The following is a 21,247-nucleotide window of genomic DNA, read 5'->3' as shown; positions in this document are numbered from 1 at the left end:
TTGTTGTCCTTGATTGTTGTCCTTCCTGCTGGCTGTGGGTCAGATCATCAAAACTTTGCCATTGTTCTCACCATGCACACCTAGCTGTTCTCACCATGTAGGACTTCCGAAATCGAGACATTCAGCGACACTGTGATGATTAGCTGCATGGCATATAACCCACTAACCAAAAAAAAAGCTCACATTTTCTGCATACTTAACTCACAAGATTAACACAACCACATCTCGCACCTGCAAGCCGCATTCATTCACCACACCGCTGCAACACATAAACTGCACTAACAGCACACGAGGACTGACATTGATCTGATTCTCGCACCAAAGCTCAGCACCCACTTCTCTCACTATCCTACTCCCACTTCACCCTACTAACCCATCCCGCCTTCTCCCTTGCCGATCCACCAGAGCGCATAGGGACCAACTCCATTGGTAACGGTGTGCGGTACAAATACCTTTAACATTTAACATTGTTCAGAATAATAGAGAACATTAAGTGCCAATCTAAACTGTTTTGCATTAGGGAAAAAATAAAATAAACGGTTTCATTTGCTAAGTTTTCTGCGTAACATGAAACAAAAAAAGTAACCACTTTTCTTTTCTTTCTGCTTAAAACATTGAACACAAAAATAGCCCAATTCATTTTCGCTCCAGTGCAACTGTTGTTAGATCATTCGGATTGTGAGAACACCTGCTTGCTCCATTCCGCATTATATAAGCATTTGCTCAATTTTTTAGCACTGGTGTAAATGTTGGATAATATGGCCCCATGTGTGGATTCTGATGGGATGATGGTGCATAGTGGTGACTGACAGCTCGGAGGAATATTGATTGCATGAAAGTGAATGTTCTGAATATGTGAGATGGGGGCCTGGGCTGGAGTGCATGAGGAGGGCTGGTGAGTGGTCTCTCCTTGTGTATATACCTAAGAGTATCTAGAATCTATTAACTAATGTAAACATGTGCAATAGAACCTACCTGGACTAAACAGGAGGCTCACAGTTGGTTTGTGTCTGGACCCATCCCTCATCTTTTTTTGATTACTGCAGTCACATGACACTGTAACTGTACGTATATGCGTATATGAGTGATGATGACTGCTCCAAACAGGGAGCATGTTGCGTCAAAACAGTCTTGTCTTGCAAATGTGCTGTGCACGGACATTCACTCAAAACATTGTAGAGAGACAAACACGCATCTTTCATTGGCCCTCATTAGGACTCCGGCGCTAAACCATGGTGGCATGGGGAATTACCACCCCATTCCAAGGTTGGCGGGGCGGTAATTCCCCATGCCACCATGGCCCTTCCCCATTCCCATTTTTGCCCCATAGGGCTCAATGGGAATGGGGAAGGCGTCAATTACGGTACGGCTAATTGCGGTTCCGTAATTGCCTTCAAGGTCCCTTTGCGGGTCCCTACTTTAACGGCTGGTCGAGACCAGCTGTTAAGGTCGGGACCCGCAAAGGGACCTCGTAGTACGGCGTTAGAGGTTTAACGGCGCTGCAGCCTTTTACGGCGCCGTTAAACCCTTAATGCCGGGGTCATAATGACCCCCCTTGACCATGTTTGCTACCATCTAACTGTATTTGTAAAATAGCTGCAATCTAAATAAACTCTTAATGTATATGTTGAGGGTTAGCTTCCCTCGTATTTGCTTTTGGTATTATTATATATAAGGACACAGGTTTACACAATTCACGGTTATTTCACAGTTTATACCCTTCGTGTAGCCTCACTCAAGCTTGCCCTCCAATATATCAAACTAAGCCCTGTGTTCTCATTGTGTGACAACGTAATCTGGGGGTAACAACAGGTGTTTATCCCCATTAGTCCCTATTGTTTTATGATTATTTTATATAATACAAAAAATGCTACTCAGAAAAAGTCTATACAAAGCTTCCTAACTTTCAACAAATACTATGAAAAAACAACAGAACAAACTAGTAAGATGCTTGTTATATAGTTTGTGTCTGTTATATTCACGTATTTCATTCAGGTCGGTTCAATGAGGAGCATTCAGAATTACATAATGGGCTTCATCATAAGTTTGGCTGTCCAGAAATAAGGGTGCCGGTAGCCACGTACCAGCACCCTTTCCAGACCACCAAACTACGAGTCTGCCAGCAGGGGCATGGTACTCCCGGGCAGGCCTGACCTGCCGGGAGCTCAAGCCTCTACCGGCAGTCTTTTCACTGAAGCACTGGCACTGCTCAAAACATATGCCGCATTAGCAAAGGGCATCAGAATATGTGCATCTTAAATTCACCTTTCCCCCCCTCCAACTATTGTACAAATCCACGTTTTTCAGGGTATTTTTCCAGGCATCCTAATTTGCATCTTGTTTGCAAATTGTTGTGCACTAAAATGCAGGGAATGGATAGCATCCAAATGTGTCCATTCGTTAACCCTTTTCGCAAGAACAGGTACCAGGAAGCAAGGGGCACTTCCTGCGCATGCATGAGGGAGCGAGAGTGCTCCAAGCACAATGCTACATTCAGTCTCAATTTGCGTGGAGGCTCAGGCGTGCTCCCTATGCACAGTCAGGCATTCAGTTCCACAGCCTGAATCCCAATGAGCCATGCAAGGCTGGAGAAGCAAAATGTGCCTTGCCTTGCATGGATCCTTGGTCATGCTCACTGGGAACCCGAACTAGCAAAGGGAAAGCTTGTTTCCCTTTACTAGTTAAAGCCAGCCAAGGAGCGCTCCCTCAGTTGCACCAACCAGCTGAGGGAGTGCTCCGTGTATTCAGTGGGCTAGCTTGGCTTGTCCAGAACACCCCGTCACTGATTATGGATTAGCCACCCCTGGTAAGCAGCACATAGGGGAGAGGCAGCAGACAATCAGGTGGTCAGGAACACAGGCTTCACTGTATGTTAATCCCTCAATCCAAGCATGTCTCCAGCATCAATACCCTGACGGGTGACCATTTTCTTTAGATTGCTTCAGCCTCAGCTCTTACTCCACACCCCTCACCCACTCTCTTCACCCCCAATACCTCATGGTGGCAATCCAACTGACAAGCCCCACCCACGACCCACACTTTCCGGTAATTCTCATTCCTTGCTGGCCTGTAATACAACATCACAGCCACCATGGACATATAAAAGTGGTGCTGTTTCTTTGTCCATGGTGGCCATCCCTGTTTGCAGTTTGTTTTAATGGAATTATGTGCATTCAAACTGTGCAAAGCTGAATTTCCATGAAGAAAGCCAAGAGACGCTGGCTCACATGCATAGAGTGCTAATAGCTATATACGCTTCAGAAGGAAGTTTACACTCCGCTAACGGCCCAAGGGCAGTTACCTGCCAGTAAAGCTTCCCTACCGGAAATAACAATTAAGAAATATACACTGAGGAGAAGCGCTGTACCAGCTGGAAGACCCTCCCCTCCTTCATGTATTTTGCTTACTTAACTTGTATTTCCAGGTTAAATTCCAGGTGATTTTTTCTGGCTGTCCTATTTTTTAAAGATCCGTGGAGTTCCAATTCATAATTGGGTGGATCTTTACCACCATGTTGAAAACGGGGCTCCTACTTCCCACTTATGTCTGCCTTTGATTTGCTAGATAAATACACATGTGCACCCATAGACAAAAGACTCGCTTATTCACACGCGCATCCGGACACCATACATTGGCTCATTCAAATCTTATGAGGTTTGCAAAACTTGGAAATATAAATAACTATTAAATATAATGCTTAGAACTGTTAAATCTTCATGTCCTTATTTTTTTTTATTGTCAATGCATGTTTCAATGAAAACACATCTTTCACTTTTCTTAGGGAATCACAGTTGGACCACTTGTTAAATATCTTGGCGTCAAAAAGACCAGCAAAAAGCAGTCAGTCAATGAGGAAATTCACATTCGGGTAAGTAGGTTCTGTGGGTTTTATGATAAAGGGTTTGCCTCTTTGCTGTTGAACCCATTTTTATCACCAACACATAGATACATGCTATGAATATTTTAGAAATACTTACTAGTCAAATGCATTATGTTAACCATACATTTTATGTAATTTATGAAATGTTGTCTCCAGGACAGCGAAGGATAGCACTGGGGCAACGTGCTGGCCTTGGAAGCAAGACTATGCAGAACAACAGATGTTCGAATCCCGAATCTGCGTTTAAAAACTGAACTGAAGTATGGTGTTAGGCGTGCTATAAAAGAGAAAATGTACAGTACTGTCCTTTAATTCACTGATGACTTTTCGTTGTATAATAGCCTATCTAAAAAAGCAACTTTAGTGTGACCAGTGACCATTCATCCTGATGCAGAACTGTGCCATGAACGCACACTATTGATGTATAATAGAGGTTGCATGGGGATGAATTTCAAACTGAGAATATTATTCATGCTAAATAATGGAAGTAAAGAGCGTCAACGCCAGACATATGGCCTCATTACAAGTCCGGCAGTAAACCAGCCAGTGCTGCCGGCGGGTTGCCGTCAGACTTGCAATATTTTCCGGCACCTGGCTTGGCGGAACACTCGGGATCATGACCCCAGTGTTCCTGGAAGTCAGGCGCCACAAAATAGTTAATCCCCATTCCCATTTGAGTCCCATAGGACTCAATGGGAATGGGGATGACGGAAGCAATGGCACCGTTAATAACGGTGCCGGTGCTTCTGTGAAAGTCTGGTGGCAGCTGCCGTCCCGCCCACCAGGTCAGACCTGGCGGGCGGGACGGCAGCTGCCTGCAGACTCGGAGTGTGCCGGTCCAGTAACAACAGTGTTGGTAGGCTTACCGGCATCATTGTTACCGGACCGGCACACTCCTAATGTAGCCCATTGCCCCAAATCTGAGGATGCCACACTCTCTAAAATAGTCAATATCTACACTTCAGTGATGCAGGTTGTTTAGATACTGCATTGCCATATTGTTGCAGTGAGGCAACGGACATTGCAAGCAGTATTTTAGGATTGTAGGTACCAATACTAAACGGGATAACGTCATTATGAAATATAAACACTACTTGATATGAATTCCACTGCCAGCACTAAATCCATCCAATGGAAATAGTAGTTTATGTTTACTAGGAGTTTTATTAAGCCCGGCTGTATGACCATGTGTGTAAGAAATGTACCCTATGCTGACAGAGGTAGTTGTTTTAAAATGTTAACAACAAAAATCTGCCAATCGTATGGAAAATTACAATAGTCAAACAAAACGAGTTGTAAAAATGAGTAAGGGATTTCAATGATCAGAAGATCACCACAGAGTCAGAAAGTGGTAGACGTGACAAGGAAATGCTGTATTAAAAAAGTATAGAATGGTTTCCTAAACAACACACTGGGCCTCATTACACGGTAGGCGGTAGCCATGGCGCTATTAGCGCCATGGCTACCCCCTACCGCCGTCTGAGTCCGGGTTCCCGGAATAAGGACTTACCATTCTATTCTGACCTTTGCGGGACCGGTAAGTCCCCATTCCGGGAACCATTCCCCATTCCCATTTGAGCCCCCAAAGGGCTCAATGGGAATGGGAAAGGAGCTAATAACGGTACCGCAATTTGCGGAACCGTTATTAGCTCTGAGGTCCCTCAGCGGGAATCGTCCATAACGCCTGGGCAGACCACACGTTAAGGACGGGACCCGCTGAGGGACCTCGTAGTAGGGCGGTAGGGGATTACAAGCACCGGTGCCCTTAGAGGTGCCGGTAATCCCCTACCGCCTACCGTGTAATGAGGCCCACTGATTGAATATTTATTAGTTTCAAATCTATGTGAAACCTCATGTGAATCGAGTAGATCCAGTCTTCTTTTTTTCAGATACTCTGAGCATTCTAAACCCCCAAAACCCCTCAGTACTAAACAATCCTGCACATTCTCTAACTTGTGTCACTGGTTCTGTGCTAAAACAATTCAGATCTTGATAAAGTCTTCTGCCACTAGTGACACTACATATTTGAATTAGTAATGATGGAAAATATTTAAATAAATTGAAAAGCAATGTAAATTGGCAAATGTATTGCTGCATTTGTTTTGTCACTCTAAAGGAGCTCCAAATGTGACAACCATGATACTAAAACTTTAATATTTTGTTAAGAAATAAAAGAAAAAATCCAATAATACACATTGGGCCTCATTACGACCCAGGCGGAGGACCATGCTGCTATTAGCATCATGGTCCATGCCGGTGTCCGCCATGGCGGAATGGGGAATTACCACCCCATTCCGAGATTGGTGGGGCGGTAATTCCCCATGCCGCCATGGCCCTTCCCCATTCCCATTTTTGACCCATAGGGCTCAATGGGAATGGGGAAGGCGCTAATAACGGTACCGCAAATTGCGGCACCGTTATTAGCACCAAAGTCCCTTTGCTGGTCCCTACTTTAACGGCTGGAAAAACCAGCCATTAAGGTCGGGTCCCGCAAAGGGACCTCGTAATCAGGCGTTAAGGGTTTAACAGCGTCAACACCTTTTACGGCGCCGTTAAACCCTTAACGCCAGGGTCGTAATGAGGCCCGTCATGGTGGCTGAATCTGAATATTCATGTCACATTTTGTGACTGTTTATCAATATTTTCATGTCGAAAATGATTGCAAAAAATCCTGAAAAATGCACGGTTTAGCCTCCAATATCTCAAAATTGTCCACTTCGATTTTTGAGGGTTTTGCCACAGACCTAGGCCTTGGGCAGAAGTAGTGCCTAATGCTATCATTTTGAGAATTGGATCAGCCAAACTCAAGATATAAACCTTCTAAGGCAAAATATATTATTGATGTTTCCATACATGTTCAGAAAGTGCCGTTGCCAAGTGAAAGGAAGTTTAAACCGCCCAACATGCGCAAACATCCACCCCCAGGACACCCAACATGAAACTCATGCATTATAAGGCTGGAAGCACACATGAAGACAATGTTATATTGCTCAACACACACAATCAGCAAAACTAGGACTGAGGGACCTATTACACATTCGCACCCCGGGAAGGGCACAAAGCCAATCAGGTGGCTGGAAGAGCGGGTGAGAATACAGTGTGTACCACCCGCCCTTTCCAGCCACATGAGGCCCTTCTCTGGGTGGCACCATCTTGATTGTGTGGAGGCAACAAGGAGACTCACAAGTTGCATCCCCATGCCCCCACTCTCCCACCCACAAAGAAATCATGCACACTTTTCCCTCCCCCCCTCACTCCCCACTTACCTTCTGGACCAGAGCTTTGTGCTCTGGTCCGACACTACTCCCGCCCATGCCCGTCACCACGGAAATGGGGAATTCCCTTATCCTATGGCAGGGGCCATCTTTTCTTTTTTCCTCAGCAGATTGGGCTCGCACAATACATGCACAGCCATCTCCTGAGAAAAATAAAATGTTGACTATTTGCATCCTGGGCAAACCCTAGGGTAACAATAGCTATCATGCTGCCGTCAGGAGTATGCACAGGGCCGGTAACAGCCCGCAGCCCTCACTGGGGCCTTGGCTGTGCTCGTTCCTGCCTAGGATCGGGCTTGTGTGTCGTTACAAGCCATATACGTCCCCTGACTGTGGAGGGAATGCTACAATCATCTACATCTTATGACCCACATACCTGCCCCCTCATCCAAAAAAAAAACAACACCTACCATGAAATGTTCCCAGGCATGAGGACCCAAACATAGACTAAACAATATAATGCGCAATGCTCAATATCATAACAAAAAATTGCTTACTGAAATGTAACAGGCAACACATGACTATATTCTAGCAGTAAATCCAGTTGCTTTGGTCAGTTAAATGAATACTGCCTCTTCAGCAAACATGGGGGCCTTTGCTACAGATGCTGAAGTGACAGATGCGAGACACACCTTTATCATGCATTGTGGCACACATGCATTTGTTGGCATTCCACTATGTTTTGTCAATCTTGTGATGTATGCCTGTACCTCGGTTCCCGATTTACTGGAAGCAATACACACAATACCAACATGGTAAAATGGACAAGCACATCGGACACCCAATTACATTGGACATTACAAGACCTTAAATGGACCATTACATCAGCACAACATCAGGTATTAGTGGGGAGATCAATATAAACTCTGTCATCAGGGGTAGAGTCAAATGTGGATAATACATGTGCTTTAAAATCCTCTAAGTACACCTACATCTTCCTAAACGAGTGTTGTTTGGATACTCAGACAAATTAAATCCCCTGCTAATGCCATGCACCCAAGCAACCAAAGAACCTACTCTGCCAGGAAAGAGTACCCATAGATGCAATGGAAGACTTGTCCAACAGATGGTAAAATCCTGCACATTTTTAAACCCACCTCCTGACACCACCACTTCTCCCAATTATATGTACTTCATAACAGAGAGTACAGAACACAATGGCTTTCAACTATGGACTGATGTCTCTTTATCTATATCTCCACAGCACAACGTGGCACACCCCCTGAACGTGCATAGTAGTATTTACGTTTACAGGTGGCCGCCCACAGTGCCACAGCCTAAATGTTTTTTTTTTTAATATTCTTTATTCATTTTGTTACAAGTCTGACATATCGCATGTTTAACAGTAAAGGTCAGTTCAACTCTTTGTCAACATCATGTAAAAAGGGTATTGAAAAAACTATTGACCAAAACATCGTAACTTGTGTGTATGCCCTCTCCCGTCCCCTCCCACCTGTTTCCCTTCCACCCGTTTCCCTCCCCCCCCTCTCATCGGAAGACAGGCAAGACTTTATTAAATAAACAGTACAACAACTAAATCTCTCAGGGTGACCAAAATTAATTATACGACAGGCTCTGTAGGTTCACATTGTGCTGACATGTGGAAGTGAACTCCGTTTTTTGCTTGCATAGTAACCTGAAGGAGACTCATGACTGGTAGTCTCACTTGACGTGGCTAAGGGGGACCCAGTATTTGGCATAATATTCCTTAAAGGGTAACCAGATCGAGTCTATGTTTCTACGAGATTCCATGACTGCCGCTGTAAGGCTTTCCATTTCATAAATTGCATGTGCCTTACTAAGCCATTCTCTTTTAGAGGGGAGAACTGCTGACTTCCATTTGATAGTTAAGCATACTCTGGTTGCTAATAGTAAATTTTGGGGCATGTGTGAGAGAGTCACATGCGAGTCTTCTTCATCAGATTCTATCCCAAATAGTATCAGTGTTGGGGTTAGTGCCCTAGGAATCCCGTTGATCTCCTGGATCCACCCCAAAACCTCTTTCCAGTACATTTTCACTTTGTCACAACCCCACCACTGCCCAGTAATCACTAATCTCCCCACAATCTCTCCAGCAATGCGGAGGGTGGGTACCTGGTAAGATTTTAGACATCCTTTTTGGGGTTTGGTGCCACCTGACTAATATGAGTGCATTGTGCATCTTGTATTGTGTTGATATGGACGACCCTCAGGCCACCTTTCGTATTGCCTTCTAAACACCGGGTTGATCTATCAAGTTTAGCTCTGTTTCCCATTTCACCTCGGATGGCCTCTGGTGTTCGGAGCTATGTACATTCGGGCAATGAGCCCTTTCGTAGTCTGGGGGGTGCTTAGAATCAATTCAAACGCGGTAAGGGGACGTTGTAGGCTGTCTCCCCAGCAATGGTCCATTAGGACGCTGCGTAATTGCAGATGCTGCATAGGGGGTACATTCTCTCCCTGCAGGACATCGTGTAGGTCCTCCAAGGAGATGTATACCCCTTCCCTCCACATTTGAGCCGCCCTTACAACACCAGCCTCATACCAATTCTGAAATCGATGGACATCACAGATTAGCTTTTGTATAGGGGTACCAGATACAAAAGTTGACCAGATACAACTTAACAGGGAGGGCCAGGTTGTAACAGCACGTGTGGCTCGAGATGGGTGCCAGAGTGACCATAATACCTTTAGGATAGGATGAGTTTGTATTCTTCGCATCATGGCTGATTGAGGGACCCATAACCATTCCCCTAAAGTGACTGGGGTGAAGATAATGTTTTCTATCGCTACCCAATGTTTATCAGGGTTTTCCCACAGATAATCGACTAATACTGTAAGTTGGGAGTCTCTGCAATATTCCGGGATGTCTGGAAACACCATGCCCCCTGATTCTTTGGGTAAGATAAGAGTGGAGTAGGGGACTCGAGGCTTTTTTCCTGCCCATAAATATGTCAATAACTCCCTTTTAATCTCGGCAAGGAAGGCGTCCGGTACTACTATCGGGAGTGATTGAAAGAGGAAGAAAAATCAGGACAAAATATTCATCTTGATGGAGGTGAATCTGGCGGCCCACGACAGTGACAGTTTTGACCATCTGCACATCATCCCTTACAGTTTTCCATAGGGGGGCATAGTTTGCCTCGAGGAGGTCCACTAGGGATATAGTGATGTTTACCCCCAAATACCTTACCGATTGGGATTGTATTTTAAGGCCCCAATTTACGTCCAGAGATTGGACGTGGTTACTATGCTCTCTCAGTGGGACTGCTATAGTCTTCTGAAGGTTTGCGCGGAAGCCGGATAAGGCTCTGTTTCAGTGTAGTTCTTGGATGAGGGCTGTGATTGATTCTGCTGGTTTAGATAGGTATAGAAGAATGTAATCAGCGAACATTGCCAATGTATATTCCTTATTTCCCTGAGTAATGCTGTGTATCTGGGGGTTTGACCTCAGTGTCTGGGCAAAGGGCTCAATGACCAATGCGTAAATCAGGGGGGAGAGGGGACATCCTCCTTGCCTAGTACCTTGTGTGATGACAATGGGGTCCGAGGAGACGCCATCAATGGAAACCTTAGCCTGTGCTGTTGGGTATAGTGCGCTCACTCCTTGTGTCCATGCTGTGCCTGCCCTCACCCATTTCAGTATTGCCTTTAAAAAGGGCCATTTTACATTGTTGAACGCCTTCTCAGCGTCAAGTGAAAGTAACAGGGGGTTGTCATCTTCCTCCTGGAGGCCTACCATTAAGTTTAGGGTTTTCCTATTGTTGTCTGCTCCCTGTCTACCCCTCACGTAAACCCACTTGGTCCGAATGTACCTGCTGGGGGAGAACCAGAGTGAGATGGGATGCCAGAATGCTTGCATACCTTTTTGCATCTACATTTATAAGGGAGAGGGGGCGGTATGATGTGCACTCCTGGGGGTTCTTTCCTTCCTTTGGAATAACAATGATTATCGATTCTGTAAACGATTTAGGGGCATGGCCCGTCGTTATTATTGAATTAAAGAGTTTGGCTAGAAATGGTGAGAGGGTGCTACTATTCGTTTTATAAAATGCTGGGGTATAACCATCCTGACCTGAAGCTAAGCCTGCCTTTAGATTGGAAATCGCCCTTTGAACTTCTATGGTCGATATGGGTGCGTTTAATTTTTCTGCATGTTCTAAGTCTATGGGTGGCCAGGGGGGTGCTTCTAAGAATTCCTCTATGGCAGTTGGTGCACAATACTCTTCGGCTGTGTAAAACTGTGAATAAAACCTAGAGAAGCGGCTTACTATTTCATGGGGATCAGTAAGCACAGCTCCTCCTTCATCAAACACCTTTTGCACGGCTCTGTCGGCTCTTTGTTTTCTTAACTGGTTTGCTAACATAATGCAATGCAAGGTGTTCACTCAGCGACTCTCAATCTGACCCCTGCTGGCTCCTGTGAAGGCTAACAACTGAGGTTTAGTTGGAAGTCCTTGGAGCCGAAGAACCATGTGAAGTGAATGTTTATGAATGTTTGTCACCGAATAGGCGCGATGCCCGCTCCAGGGTAGCCGTCTGCTGTCAGCGAGTGCTGGCTAGGCTGTGATCGCCTTGGTGTGTCAGCTGGTGCTGTTTATTCCGCTGGCACTGCAACGCTGCTGCTTGTCCTTGCTCCAATGTTAGTTACCGGCAATTGTAAGGGCCCCTGATCGTGATGGTGAGACCCGACTTCCTTATTGTGTTTTATTGCTGTATAGTTCTTCCCTGCAGCCCCTTTTTGCTGAGGATGGAGGGCGGAGGGAGGTCTCTATTTACCCCACGACCCCTCAACTTATGAGGTCGGGGGTCAGGGGATGTAGGAGTAGCCGTGTGCGCCACTGTCTCTCTATGAGTGCGCTGTGTGGGCAGCAGCGCTCCTCTTAACTTCCCTTCAGGGGCCGGGGCGGGACACTCTTTTGATCCGGAGGGGGCAAGCTCTGCTCGCAGATCGCCGGCTCGGCTTCACGCTGTCGCGGGCCTCGGCAGTGGGGGAGGGGGAGGGAACGCACCTTTTAACTTGCAAGGTCCTCCTTGGCTATTCCTCCTCTCTGCGCCGGCACCTACTTTAGCACGCTTCGTCCCGGTCCCGCTCCTCCAGTTGGGTGATTCATTTGTGACGGTTCTCACCGGGTCCCTCACGGTCTAATGCATGTTATGCAGCCGCCATGTCAGGTTTCCAGATGCAGGGTCAGGGGCCTGTTATCAACGCTCTGATTCTCAGAGATTCCTTAATCGGTTTTGTTTAAAACTTCACCCGCCCCTGCTCAGATGTTATCCGAGGCAGAACGTTCATTTGCAGAGATGGATGGTTCATCTTTATATGAGTATCCTTTGCGTGTTTGTGACTTTAGAGGGAGACGATGGATCAAGCTTCCATCTTGTTTGCACACCCTGGTGGTCTCCAGCCTAAATATTTTATGAGGTAGCTCTGCTTCTCCAGAGTATCTTCTGGCTGTGAACTTTCTTGGTTCTTTACCAAATCTGTCTAGCTACCGTCTCTGCAATTCCAGAATCCTGAACACTCACTTATGCTGGTTCTGAGGAAGGAGTGTTCTAGCACTTAAAGGTCCTGTCATGATGTTTGCTGTCAATTTGCAGCCTCCTGCTAACTGACATTGATAGGACTTCAGAAACTGTAGTGCAAGGAACAAATGGCAACTACCAGAAAACTGCAACTCAGAATGCCCTAGCTCTTGCGGAACCGTAGGAAGCTGTAACTCCTTTACAGTAAGGTTCAGCAACAGTCCCAAAGTGAGTTCAGCATTATTTGAAAACACCTTTTGTATATTTTTCCAACTACAATCTTGCTGCTGCAAACCCACGACAGGGGTTCCTGGGTAGCATAGGTGCAAAGGTCCAGATTCTCCAAAGGAACAGGATTGTAGGCTATACCAATGAAATACCTAGTCATGATGCATTACTGAAGAAGTCTGCCTTCTACCTTCTTGTATGATATACTTCAGGTCTGTTCACTTCTAGAGCTACAGAATTCCATCCAGCCATCCGTCCGTTCGTGCGCTGGGGTGATGCATTCTCACCTCCCCTACAGTACTCAAAGCACCCACATTTAGGAGTATTAATCTCAGCCCATTGAGGGGTCTTTGGAAAAACATGTGCATGTCCTCAAAGCAACATGCAAATAAATGTCTTGCGCATTTGTGTTCATGGCATTTAATATAGCGATTAGCCTGTTTTCAAGGCTCAGATTTGTGCCACAAAATGCAAAAGAGTCTTGGGGCAATAAAGTGATGCACCACAGATCACACTACTTCTTCAAGTGGGAAAGCCTGAATTAGAATGCAGAGGTCCTGATGCCACCACTGATCATTCAGCTACCCGGCCACAACAACTCTGCAAAATGCAGGCTTCAAGAAATCAGAACAGACATTTTGATTTCAAAGATTTTCTGTGAACCAGGTTTATATAGTGTGTTCTCGATTTTATTAAAGCTGAGAAATTAAATAAATATTGTGAGGCCTGCTGGGGATTCTACAATTCAGAAGGAACAGACCAGTCCCTGAAGCAAGTTTGTTAAAATCAAGCGTCCTCCCGTACACTCTTCCCCTTCATTTGATCTCAGCGTTTTCTTTTTTTAATCCAGCAACCTTTCGAAACTTCTAACACCTGCCAGCTGAGTTGCTCCTGGCAGAGCCGAAGCAGTGCATTAAATCCGGATTTGATCATGTTAGGGGGTAACACACCCACTGCAAGTTTGAAGTGTTTTGTGCTTAGGGCAGCCCTAAGTGCATGTGATCACGATGTGCCAATAAATGCATTTTCTTACCTGAAGGTGGTGGGCATGGATTCCCAGAGTGCTGTGGGCGGTACTGAGGGGCGGAGCAAGGTGGCAAATAATGCAGGTGCCCTGATAGTCATGTGCTGGCTCCTTTGCATACAGATTGCATTCTGGGAACTTAAGAATGAAAGTCGGTGATACTAATTCAAGCATGCATTCCTTCTGAACATGCAATGTAAACTTGATATGGTACTCATTTAATCTATCAGTCAGCTCACCATAACAGTTAAATGTCTGCAAAGTATATATATATATATATATATTACATGGCCACGGTAGTGGCCATGTAGTTATGGTTAAGTTGCTGTTTCCATAGGAAGAGCACTTTTTGGGCGGCTTATAACTTCGCTCTCCCTGGAAGAATCCTCACCAAACTTTGCAAACAAAGTATTTGGGTCACTCTGAATCTTTTTGCAAAGTTTGGTGAGGATTCGTCCAGGGGGGGCAAAGTTATAGGGTGGGTCCCAAAACTTTTTTTTTCCCATAGACTGAATGGGAAAAAACTTTGCGCACGGCTACAGCCCGAACCGCTGGACGGATTTACACCAAACTTGCGGCAGGAGCGGCAGCCTGGTCCCAAAAGCGTGATTTTGTAAATTTGGTGTAAATCTGTCCAGTAGTTCTTTTAAAAATGACGAAAATGTAAGGCAAAAAAATTAGTGATATCTGTGTTCGCTTCGCGGACGGACTTCCCTTTTCGCTCCGCGGACAGCACCCCGATTGGGCCATGGCCTTGCGTCATGTCCGCGGACATGCGACATGTTCGCTGATTGGACAGCGAGGGACGTGGTGCGTGTCACATTTTCTGTGGCGCCCGCCATCTTGTATTCACAGTCGACCGCGTACAGCGCAGTGAAACGTGGATAAAAAATTGTATTTAGTGCCGTGTGTTGGTGTGTAAGAGTGTTTGGGGAGGGTGGGGGAGTATGAGATAGGTTCAATGTTTTGTTTTTTATGTGCTAGACGTTTTTGCTGCGTTCGATTTGTCCGCGGAGAACACGGCTGTTCTGACATTTTGTAAATAAACTAAATGGTGGGGTGTTTAGAGGACGGAGTATGTGTCATTTTTGTTCGCAAGGAAGGTAAAAATGAGCTATGAACACTCGCGGTTTACTTAATTGTTCGTAAATACACAAACTGGGGGTGTCCTCAGGACGCTGTCCGTATTGTAATCTGTCTAGTTGAATGTGTTCTAAGAACACTCACAGTGTCCCGAAATGGTTGCAATTACACAAAATGGGGGTGTTCTGAGAACGTTGTTTGTATTGTTCGTTGTCAGGGTGAAAGTGTTTTAAAAGCACTCCTTTTGTCCGCTAATAGTACAATTTCCTAGGGGCATCAACCGACTTTTTGTCCACTAAAAAAATGATAATTCCAGCTGGTGTGCACCGACATTATGTGATAATCCTATGACTGGCCCTATTGACCTGGCTGACTTGCTTTTGCGACACTAAATCATATCTCCCGCCCCTAAGCCTGATATTATCAAAGCATTCATATTCCCCTCCTCTCTCCGTGACGTTACAGGGTGCGTAATCAAACGCGCCCAGTCTTCTCCAGTACTACGCGACTTTACACAGAACCCGGAAGACAACACACATTATGTCACAACACAGCGCACCACAATTCGGAATATGAAACTGTGATTTAAAAGCAAACAGCAAGATTGTAAATGTTGTAAAGTACATTTATTTGACATCAAATGTTTAGAGAATATTCAGCAATTTGCATTTGTCTTTGTTGTCGATCCGCAAAAGTTCATGTTGAGACACGCAATGTTCCTTTGCGGTACAGAGAGTGTTAGATCAGCTTACAACTCAGTACGCCACAATTCGGAATATGAAACTGTGGTTTAAAAGTAAACAGCAGGATTGTACATTTGGTAAAGTACATTTATTTCACATGAAATGTTTAGTGAATATTCAGCGATTTGCTATTGTCTTTGCTGTCGATCAGCAAAAGTTTATTTGGAGCCACGCGTTGTTCCTTTGCGGTAGATTGGCTGTTGGTTTATGATAAAAGCAGTAAATGGTCGCTCTGATAATCGGAAGGTTGCTCCAACAACGAGCCATTAGACCACCCTATTGGTTGGTATGTTGTTTGTAGCCACTAGTACTGCGTAAGGGCATATTGGTCCTTGGCGATTATCCCATAAAATGGTGAGGGTCATGAAGTTGCATATTTGGACCTGCACCTGGCAGTTGAAGACCCCATCCGCTGGAGTCTGTAAATCGTGACATAGGCAAAATGGAGCCACATACCTGTTTTAAAAAACATAAATTAGTCTCACCAGCCGATCTTCATTAAAAATCATCATTTTATTTATTAGGGCGTGAAAATATTTGCTATCGAAGATAGTGCAACAGAGTATGTTAATAATAAAATAATAATATTTTCTCATTCATATAGCGCTAAGAACCGTGAGGTATCTAAGCGGTGCTTATTATTAACCATGGTGTGTGGTGTTCATTTATCGACCACGGAAGGATGAAAGGCTGAGTTTGGCCTTGCCGGGATTCAAACTTGCGTTAGCAAGCTGTGCACGGATGTCAAAGCGAGCGCTATACTCGCTGTGCCACTTGACAGGCTACAGTGAAGTGGCACAGCGAGTAGAGCGCTTGACCGCCTATAGACCGGTTAAATTATTTCTATTAACCCACCCTGTGTCGACTGCCTTTTTTAGAGCCCTCTAAACGACAGGGGATCAATTTGGTGGTGATAGTGCGCGGTAGAAAACATTATGCCACTTTCAACGAACAATCTAAAGGGTTACTTACAGTACAATTGCAATGTCCATTGTCTACAAGTGGTGCAGTCCCAAAATACGACTCTGCATGTGCCAACGATCTTTCGCATAGTGATATAATATATAAAAGTGGTTTTGTTTCAGAAATGTCATCTTTATCTTCTCTTACGTTTTAGCAACACTCCTTCAAGAGAAGTCTTTCATCACAATCTCTGTCTGTCAAGGTCAAAACACAATACAACCTTGTAGTCCGCTTCGTGAGCCTCTCCGGGGCCCGAGAAAAAAATGGAAGTAGCTGACCTTCACTGTGAACGAGCATAAATTCTTACTTTGCAACATTCTGTGTAAAGCCATCTGTAGAAGTTGTGGAAGCAGCTGACCTTCACTGTGAACAAGCATAAATTCTTACTTTGCAACATTCTGTGTAAAGCCATCTGTAGAAGTTGGTTTTTGCACGCCATGTTTGTATATTGTTTGCGTGATATTAAAAAAAGTTTGTTTAAAGGACGTTATGGTTCTAAGTACAGCCGAAAGACCCCTGAAAATCGCAAGTTATGGTAAGCTTTGAAAAATAACTGGCGCCACCACCGTGCACTGCTAAGACTAACACCCAGGACATCAAAGATGACATCGCAAATGTCATTGATGAAATCACTAATGACATCACGTGTGTATGTACTTTTCATGGAATTTGTGTACTAGGGATTTTTATTATAATGTTGCGAAAAAAGTGTCAAGGATATTGCAATAAATATCATACCGTTATTAGTGCTTTGAACGATCCATTGATATAAATAGCATTGTATTATGGGATTCTATCTAGTATACTGAGCTACTAATGGAGAAACATAGCATTGTGTGCAGAGTACAAGATGAAAGTATAATATGTGTAATGTTAATATGTTGAATAATGAAATAATAATTGTCCTGAAATGTTTGAAAAATCACAAAATGGGGTTGTTCTGAGGACGTTATTCGTATTGTGTGATTGCTTAGCTGTATGCAATGAGGGAATGGCACAGAGAGTAAAGTGGACGCCGTCCGCGGACAACGCGGCTGTTCGTGGACAGGGCGTGCTACATCCGGGTTTTTCCAGGAAATCCAACATGGAAAGAAGACTGTACGGATCAGCCAATCAGATGTCGAGGTTTTGGATTTGTGTTGAAAGAGACTGTGTGTGGTGAAGATGGCAGAAGTGGAGAAAGTCAGGATGTTGGTGCTCGGAGATATGTTTGTGCATGGTTTACAGCAGTACGCTGAATGCAGGCACGTTGCAAAGAACTTTGATGTGAAAGGAGTGGAGGTGGTGTGGAGCAGTCTGCCTGATTGCAATGTACAGGGAATTTTAAAAGTTTGTGAGGATATGGCCACGATGAACAGTCCGCATGTGGTAGTTTTGCACTATGGTGCTTTCCATTTGGGCAACGTCAGTGCCCCTACTTTGTTGGCTGATTTGGAAAGCTTGGTTCAAGCAGTAATGAAGATCCTTCCAAATGCAAAAGTAATTTTTTCTGGATTACTACCTAGGGCAATATGGGACAATAGTTCAGTTTTTTGTCCTCAGCAAAATATTGCTAGGTGTGTCATCAACCGAGGCATGTGTGCCTTCTTGCTTAGAGCTGGTATGTTCTTCTGTAACAATGAGAATATTGATGCCAGTAATGCTGTTAATTTTAAAGAAGATGGCATTTCTTTATCTTTTACGGGAAATGCCTTTCTATTTTGGAATGTAAGGGTTGCTTTGGAGAAGGTTATGTGAAGATTTTAGGAGTAAAGAAAGAAAAAAAAAACAAGAAAAAAAATACAAAATAACTGGTGTCTGTCAAGCATCTGTAAAAAAAAATGGGGCACACTATTTAAATTTACATTCACCACGCTCAGATTTTCGATGTGTCCGCAGACATGGCGGTAGTCCGCGGACATGAAAATCACTATGAGGGGGTTAGTATGTTCTATGTTACATGTATATGAAGTCAGGGATATTATGGTTAAGTTGTGCACTAAAAACCTATGAAATTCAGTGAAAAAACTTTGTTAAAGGGACGTTCTGGTTAAGTTGCGCTACTAAAAACCTATGAAATTCAGTGAAAAAACGTTGTTAAAGGGACGTTATGGCTCAAAGTAAAACCGAAAAACCCCTGAAATTCGGCAGTTATGGTAACATAAGCAACCATAACTCGCGCCACCGTGCACTGCTAACACTAACACCCAGGACATCAAAGATGACATCACAAATGTCATTGATGACATCACTGATGACATCACATGGCTGGCTCTCCCTTTTTATCCTTTACTGACATATCAAAGCCACATAGTTTTCTTCAGTAACAGTCAGGAAGTAAAAATTGAAAAGGTACTATATTTGTAGACTTAGGGTCCAGTCACATCATATGAAACATATACATAGCGGAAGATACCGGCTTGAAAGAGAGCAATCCTTTCTGTGCATGAAGATAATCATTATGGTTATCAGCACTTTCTCATAGTTTTATTTTTATTACTCTACCTTCCCTCTATATGCTCATATTTGTATACATTATACTCACTCTCCATAGAGTGAATGGGAAAAAATTTTTGCTCGCGCCTACAGCCCAAACCGCTGGACGGATTTCCACCAAATTTGGACCAGGAGCAGCGGCTTGGTCCCGAAAGCGTGCTTTTGCAAATTTGGTGAAAATCCGTCCAGTAGTTTTTTTTTAAAATGACCAAAAAGTAGGTAAAAAAACATTAGTGATATCTGTGTTCGGTTTGCGGACACACTTCCCTGTTCGCTCCGCGGAAAGTGTCCTGATTGGCCAATCGTCTTGCGTGATGTTCGCGGACATGCAAAGTGGTCGCTGATTGGACGGCGTGGAGCGTGAAGCGCGTCAGATTTTTCGGTAGCGCCCGCCATCTTGGATTCGCGGACGTCCCCGGACAGCACGGTGAAACTTTGTTCAAAATGTGTATTTTGTAGAGTGTGTTGGTGTTTAGGAGTGTTTGGGGAGGGTGGGAGTGTATTTGATAGGATGAAAGTTGTGTTTTTTATGTGTTAGACGTTCTTTTTGTGTTCGATTTGTTTGCGGCCATCACACATGTTCTGAAATGTTCTAAATAAACTGACTAGGGGTGTTCTAAGGAGTCAATATGTGTCCGTTTTGTTCGCAAGCAAAGTGAAACTGTTCTAAGAACACTCGCGGTGTCCGGGGAGTGTTCGTAGGGGGTGTCCTGAGGACGCTGTCCGTATTGTTCTCTGTCAAGCTGAATGTGTTCTAAGAACACGCGCGGTGTCCTGAAATGTTCGCAAATAAACAAAATGGGGGTGTTCTGAAGACGTTTTTGAGAACACTCCCGGTGTCCTGAAATGTTTGTAGGGGGTGTTCTGAGGACGCTGTCCGTATTGTTCTCTGTCAAGTTGAATGTGTTCTAAGAACACTCGCGGTGTCCTGAAATGTTCGCAAATAAACAAAATGGGGGTCTTCTGAAGACGCTTCTAAGAACACTCGCGGTGTCCGGGGAGTGTTCGTAGGGGGTGTCCTGAGGATGCTGTCCGTATTGTTCTCTGTCAAGTTGTATGTGTTCTAAGAACACGCGCGGTGCCCTGAAATGTTCGCAAATAAACAAAATGGGGGTGTTCTGAAGACGCTTCTAAGAACACTTGCGGTGTCCGGGGAGTGTTCGTAGGGGGTGTCCTGAGGACAATGTCCGTATTGTTCTTTGTCAAGTTGAATGTGTCCTAAGAACACTCGCGGTGTCCTGAAATGTTCGCAAATAAACAAGATGGTGGTGTTCTGAAGACGCTTCTAAGAACACTCCCGGTGTCCTGGAATGTTCGTAGGGGGTGTCCTTAGGACGCTGTCCGTATTGTTCGTTGTTAAGTTGAATGTGTTCTAAGAACTATCGCGTTGTTCTGAAATGTTCGTAGGGGGTGTCCTGAAAACGGTGTCCGTATTGTTCGCTGGCAAGTTCAAAGTGTTCTAAGAACACTCACATTGTTCGCGGACATTAAAAGTTTCCCATAGATCATAGTTGAAATGTTTGACTCTATGGATGTGATATGCTGCGGTGGTTGTTGCCAGGGCATAGAGTCCTGTTCGCAAGCAAAGTGAAACTGTTCTAAGAACACTCGCGGTGTCCGGGGAGTGTTTGTAGGGGGTGTCCTGAGGACGCTGTCCGTATTGTTCTCTGTCAAGTTGAATATGTTCTAAGAACACGCGCGGTGTCCTGAAATGTTCGCAAATAAACAAAATGGGGGTGTTCTGAAGACGTTTCTAAGAACACTCGTGGTGTCCAGGGAGTGTTCGTAGGGGGTGTCCTGAGGACGCTGTCCGTATTGTTCTCTGTTAAGTTGAATGTGTTCTAAGAACACGCGCGGTGTCCTGAAATGTTCGCAAATAAACAAAATGGGGGTGTTCTGAAGACGTTTTTGAGAACACTCCCGGTGTCCTGAAATGTTTGTAGGGGGTGTTCTGAGGACGCTGTCCGTATTGTTCTCAGTCAAGTTGAATGTGTTCTAAGAACACTTGCGGTGTCCTGAAATGTTCACAAATAAACAAAATGGGGGTGTTCTGAAGACGCTTCTAAGAACA

General features: G+C 44.6%; 1 protein-coding gene across 2 annotated transcripts in view; it reads left to right on the top strand.

Moving 5' to 3' along the window:
• Nucleotides 1–21,247, top strand: part of LOC138526328 (sodium/hydrogen exchanger 4-like) — a 794,744-nt gene that overhangs the window by 390,889 nt on the left and 382,608 nt on the right. For both annotated transcript variants that reach the window (XM_069636929.1, XM_069636928.1), the window contains exon 6: nt 3,782–3,868. In XM_069636929.1, coding sequence (XP_069493030.1) covers nt 3,782–3,868 — 87 coding nt within the window. The remainder of the gene's footprint in view (nt 1–3,781; nt 3,869–21,247) is intronic.

The sequence above is a fragment of the Ambystoma mexicanum genome, chromosome 7p, assembly GCF_040938575.1.
Source record: "Ambystoma mexicanum isolate Mex_15411 chromosome 7p, UKY_AmexF1_1, whole genome shotgun sequence".
In the NCBI taxonomy this organism is placed as follows: Eukaryota; Metazoa; Chordata; class Amphibia; order Caudata; family Ambystomatidae; genus Ambystoma; species Ambystoma mexicanum.
Note: the sequence above shows the minus strand (reverse complement) of the source record. Positions and strands in the feature narration are given on the sequence as shown.